Consider the following 6,000-nt stretch of genomic DNA (forward strand, 5'->3'; position numbering starts at 1 on the left):
TCTGCTGTGGTCATGTCATCTGTAAAGGCCAGTGTTGGATGACCCATGATTACTCTATATGGCAGGGCCCAATCTGTAGGATAAGCAATGTTGAATCGGTCGTAATGTTCTTACATATACAGTAAAACCTTGGGTTGCGAGTATCTTGGTCTGTGAGTGTTTTGCAAGACGAGCAAAATTCTTAAATAAATATTAATTTGATAAACGAGCGAGGTCTTGCAATACGAGTAGTACGTATACGCTTTGTCTGCCGAGCGTCACGTGATCACAACTGATATACGAGTGCTTTGATATACGAGTGCTTTGGATTACAAACACGTTTCCGGAACGAATTATGCTCGCAATCCAAGGTTTTACTGTAGTTGAAACTATTTTGCCCATTATATCTGTACATGCTCACTTATGGCACACCTGGTATAACATCTGAGCTCATAATTCTAAAATCATGACTTTCAAATCATGGCCAGGGTTGAATCTGCACATCATCCATCCATGTTCATGAACATGAGTACGGTCAATGAATGTTAACCACTTGTAAATAGTGTGGTATTGGTGTTGGAGATGAGTACTGTGCAACATTTTTTTTAACCATTGGGCCACTTGGGTTTTTTTTTACTTCAATAAAAGCATGAAAAAGTGTTGACATTAACCAATGAAAATGTTTCCATATGGAATTAATTATTATTATTTGCATGCTGTTCTGATGTGATTATAATTTCGGATGTAACGTTGTTGTACTCTTACCATCATTTTCAAGCTCATGCCGGTTTCCTGTGCTTCTTCCTTGTCTCCGCAGCCAGCTCAGCATGCAGCTGAAGCCATATGCGGGCAGCCATGGCAAGGCGGCGTCCCCCTCCTCACAGCTCTTCGAGCGGGCCAAGCGCTATTTCCGCAGCGCACAGTCTAGCATGAGCATCACTGGCTTTGGGAGTCGCGTGGTGTGGAGTGCTGTGGGCGGTGCGGTCGGCGGCGTCGCCTTCTGCAGGGCTTGCAGTGGAAAGCCAGCCCGGGGCAAGGCCAACGGGGGTGGTTCGGGCGGAGGTGGCGGCCGCAGCCTGATGCGGGACGCGGCCGAGTGGTGCTTGGACCGACAGGCAGAGCCCAAGGTGGTGTGCGAGGCATGCATGGCGGCGGCAGCAGCGGCAGCGGCGGCGGCGGCAGCCCACAGCGGAGAGGAGCAGCGCGTGCAGCTGGATATACTGTCCGTGATCAAGCCTGGCAACACTCGCGAGAAGATCGCCTTCTTCATTCGCAACCAGTGTAACAGCTGGAACGGGCAGCTCAAGGTGAAGAACCCCTGGGAGCAGGGCTGCACCAAGGCGAAGCGACGTCGCAAGTCGCAGGACTCTGACGTGGCGTTGGCTCAGAATGCCCGGTCTGTGCCGGAGGCCGCCTGCCAATGCTCCACAAGCGCGTTTAAGGAGCCCGATGGGCGAATGGCAAATGCCTGCTCAGACGGGCTTGAAAGCTGCAATGAGAATGTGCTGTCAGAGAGTGACATGCTGTCCGTGCTGGAAAAGGTAGCACTGTTGGAGGGTAAGAGTGCAAGAGAAGGCGTGGGCAGGAGTCGAGTTGGAAGCAGCTCGTCGGCTCATGCGTCTGATGCCGCGGCTGTGAGCCAAGAACCTGATCTTCAGAAACATTCTCTAGACGCTGCGTGCTCACCTCCTGTTTCCTGTTCTGTGGGAGACAGCTTAGCGAGGGCCTGGTGCGACAGGCCCCACGTGGAGACGTGGTGCGAGCGTGTTCGTGTGGACAGCGGCACCCAGCCCAGTGCGTGTGGGGAGTTACCTGCCGAGTCTGTGCGCGTAACGGAGGCAATCGCACGGCTTGAATTGGAGAGCCTGAAGCAACAGCAGCCCGGAGACCGAACATCCTGCAGCCTTTCTCGCAACAGCAGCCTGCGTCGCTCTTTCAAGAAGATCTCCATTTCGTCCTCGGCCGCATCTTGCTCCTCTGCCTCGGCTGCCTCACAGCCTGCACGCGACGCTGACGCCACTGACACTTTTAGTGCAGAAGCACTGGCTGGTGAAGATTATTCATTGTCCCTTGCCAGCTCTCTTGCTGTTCAGACCAGCCCAAGCAATGATAGATGCACTTTGACTGCAGGTGCCACTGTAGAAAACTTTGTTCAAATTTCCTCTACGCCTGTTTCTCCTGCAGTAGTAGATGGCGAGAGTAAAATTGATCACGAAAAGGGGCCATTTTGTTCCCAGCTTGTGGCTTCAGCAGAAGGTCAAAGTCCTGCAGACGTCGTTTGTCAGGATCCAAAAGTCTGTAAAACTTCGCCTTCTCTTTGTGTCGCCCTTTCATCTGTCTGCAAGTCCCTGTGCACAAGGGACAGTAGCCCTCCAGGAAGCACTGCCACAAAGCCCGCAGAGGTGTATGATGACGCCTCTTCAGGTGACACAAAGGGAATGGCCTTAACTGGCTTGCAGGCCGCCAGCACCATACGGCTTGCTGTGGACGGTGATGTCGCCGGGGCAACGGAGCAGAGCACCCATTGCACTGAGGCAAGAACGGAACCAGACGGATGTGCCAACAATGAAGGCTCCTCGCTGGCCGACTTGATTCCCGGCCAGCTCTTCCTGCTTGCAGCACCTGCGGTGTCTGAAAAGGGTTTGGAGAAAAGCTTAGCACCGGCTTTGTCGGAGGTCACATCAGGTGATTGCGTAGAAGAGCAAAGCAGTCCAAAGCTGTCACCCAGCAAGTGCAAAAAGGCCGTGTCGCACGAGTTTTTGGAAACACGTTTCCGCATTCAGCAACTTCTGGAGCCTCGGCAATACATGTTATCCCTACCGGACCACGTGCTCGCTCAGATGTTCGGTTACCTTCCAACACGCTGCTTGGCGGCGCTCAAGTGCACGTGCCGCGACTTCAAGTGGCTTATCGAGGCGTACGACATTCGAGCCACGGACTCTCGCTGGAGTGACGACCCGCGTTACAGCGATGACCCTTGCAAACAGTGTCGAAAGCGGTACCAGCGTGGGGACGTGTCTCTCTGCCGTTGGCATCCAAAGCCGTACCACCGCGACCTCCTCTACGGCCGCTCCTACTGGATGTGCTGCCGTAAGCCTGACCGCGATGCCGCAGGCTGCAAGGTGGGCCTGCACGACAACAACTGGGTGCAGCCCAGCGACCGCCTGCAGCAGATTCGCCGCTTCTCTGCAGAGGAGCACTGAGGAGGGAGGGGTCCGTTGTGGCTCGGACGATGGGCTGCGTGTTTGGGAAGGGGTGTCTGCCTCACCCCTTTGCAAAACTCGCGCGTGTGTATATTTGTGTTTGTGTGCGCCTGATCCCCTTGTCCCTTCCAAGCCCTTGCCGCCTTCCTCAGTCTGAATGAGACGCAGAGACAAACCGCGACCACGCTACCTTGACGACCTACTGATCTCTTTGCTCTCAGCACTCACTGTAATAGTTTTGCCGTGCCTCGAAGCAAATTTGCTACAGATAGAGGCGTTTAAACGTAACAGTGTTTGTTATAATTGGGAGTACAAGGTGTGTTCTATTATTTAAAGAAAATCCCACTTTTCATAGCATTAAGTGTATATATACATTGCTAACACATGACTCCGATGTAGAGATCCAGTTACAAACTGTAGATAATTCATACTGTGAACTAATCTGTAATTACATCAGACTGATTATAAGACCCGAATTTGCGTAGGCAAACCAGTTTAAAAGCTTGTTGTCTTCATGGCTTTGCTCACTGGGTGGCTGCAGTAATGTGTTGCACAATCAAAAAGGGTCAAAGGCATACACAGGCTGCTTAAATGCACACCTAATGTGAACATTTCATGTCAACAAGTCTATAAATTGTTCATTTGCTGCATGTGTGTGTGTTGAGGATGAGAAAGATAATGCAGAAAATTGTACAAAGGAAATGTCACCCGATGGTGTAGTTAATTGTGTGTGCATGGCTTTGCCTTCTATTGTGTGTAATCAATAAATCTGGCTTAATTTTTCTGTGCATTGACCTAAATGTTGTGGCGTGTGATTCATAGCCGACTAACTGCTCATGCAGCCCATGTGATGCTGTGAGTGCAGGAGGGGAGGGAGGGGGCTTCTGGAGCAAATGAGATCGGTCACCACCTACTTACCCCACTGTCTACCAATAATTGATTTCCTGTGACGCCTGTGTAATTCTTCATTTTTAATTGACATAAAATTCATCAAAACACCTTACACTGTCACATGCCTGATGTACAATTGCCTCACTGTGTACTTGCACAGCGTTTTCTACTTTGTGTCATTGAACAGGCTTGAGCCCTAGATACAAGAACCAATTCTTTTATATATTTTGTTTACGTTATGCCTTTCTGCAATGTTGTGTGGTAATATATGTCAATGGTGTAGATTTAAGCCTTCAAGATATCGAACCTAATGCTGGTGGTGGCGAGAAATCGGTATCCAACAACAATTGCCAAATCTGCAAAAATAGTGAAAATATCCTTTTCCATTGATATATTGGCAGAAACTGCATTTCTACGAGCACATGCATTAGGACAAAAATGTTTTTGGTTATGTTAACAGCCGTTAACTAGCCCTTGAAAAATGTATTGTGTACTGTTGTCGTGCATGCCGTGAATGTTTGTGTTGGTGTATGAATGTTTTCTGTCTGCTTGATAGCAAACCCGGTAAACACGTGGTCATAAGTCAATTTTTTTTTCCAACTACATTATTCAAGAAGTCGGTAAGAATTCCTTTAAAACCCTTTAAACTCGTTGAAAACCCTGACACGCTAGCCGGAATTCTAGTGCACCGAACATGCATGCATGCACACCACTGCTTCTCACCTGTTGCGTAAACCATAGGTAAATACATGGCGTGGTGCAGGTCTCAGGACAGGGCCGGCGGGGGTTGGTGTGCGTGACGGCTGCTGTGCCGACTTCGCGAGGAAGCGGCCGTGTTTGATATCGGGTGATGACTGCAGCAGAACCTCCCCCTCAGGCTCGATTGGATATATATGTGTGTGTTTACCTCGTGCAGTTCCTGCCAGAACTAGCAGCTCCACTCTGACCACCGTGAAAGGTGAAGGTGCAGCCCTGCAATTGCTTGCTCATGCAACTGCTGGCGAAGAGTTTCCACCAGAGGGACCATCATACCCAGCAATTTTGACGTAGAATAGTCCAGTTTAGCCTTTGAGACATTATGAAGCACTTTGAATACGATTTTAGCTTGATTTGGAATTGTTTTGTATTGGGTGAAATCCTCATTTGCAAGCGACCCCCCCCCCCCCTCCATACAGAACACGTGGCATCTTGCTGCCGTCCAGATTCGACACTTTCCGAACTCGCTACCCTTTACATTTCTTCCTCTGACCTTTGAAAGTTTTACCATGTTCAGTAGCCATGCTCATCTCTTTGCATGGCATTTTATATACTATACAATACTACTGATGTGGCGACATAACTTGCATTAAAGATATTTTTCTCAGCAGCCAGTAGTGTGTATCCTGTTTCCGTGCACAACATTTTAATGCGCATTAATACACGCATATTAATGACCAATTGCGATCGTTCTTCCGAAACAGTGCAACGCTGCACTCCCAATTTTCTGAGCTTACCCATTCGTGAGCGTACCTGTCCTCATGGTTCCCGTCAGAAAGAGATGCAATTGGAGCGGGTTCCCAAAGTGGTAGGTGATTGTACAACGCATGCCACAGACTGGAGTGCGATACGTAAACTTAACCCCACAACGTTCTGTTTATACAGATCTCTTGTCCGTGGTGATGTCCAGGACCAATATCGTAATTTACTACACTGATCCTTGGGAGAAAAAACGTGCATAGAAAGAATACGTCCATGAATAATGAGTAATTGCACACACTACAGCTACTGAGTTCAATAGGGGTCAAGGATGAGATCTCTGTACAATGGGCAGAGGAGCAACCACAACAATAAGCTTGGCTATCGCCAGAAATACCGCCATCCACAAGGAGGTCGTTCCCATTTATTTGTAGTCGGGTGTGAGTCGCGATTGATTCAATGAACTGATTAA

General features: G+C 49.2%; 1 protein-coding gene across 7 annotated transcripts in view; it reads left to right on the forward strand.

Annotated features, from left to right (window-relative positions):
• The window catches only part of LOC144719721 (F-box only protein 34-like), a 51,059-nt gene extending 45,620 nt beyond the window's left edge, over window positions 1-5,439 (forward strand). For all 7 annotated transcript variants that reach the window (XM_078595878.1, XM_078595882.1, XM_078595877.1 and 4 more), the window contains one exon: window positions 797-5,439. In XM_078595878.1, the coding sequence (XP_078452004.1) occupies window positions 807-3,182 (2,376 nt within the window). In that variant the 5' untranslated portion in view covers window positions 797-806 and the 3' untranslated portion in view covers window positions 3,183-5,439. The remainder of the gene's footprint in view (window positions 1-796) is intronic.
• Window positions 5,440-6,000: the final 561 nt, after the last annotated feature.

The sequence above is a fragment of the Lampetra planeri genome, chromosome 7 (genome assembly GCF_965212315.1).
Source record: "Lampetra planeri chromosome 7, kcLamPlan1.2.h2, whole genome shotgun sequence".
In the NCBI taxonomy this organism is placed as follows: Eukaryota; Metazoa; Chordata; class Hyperoartia; order Petromyzontiformes; family Petromyzontidae; genus Lampetra; species Lampetra planeri.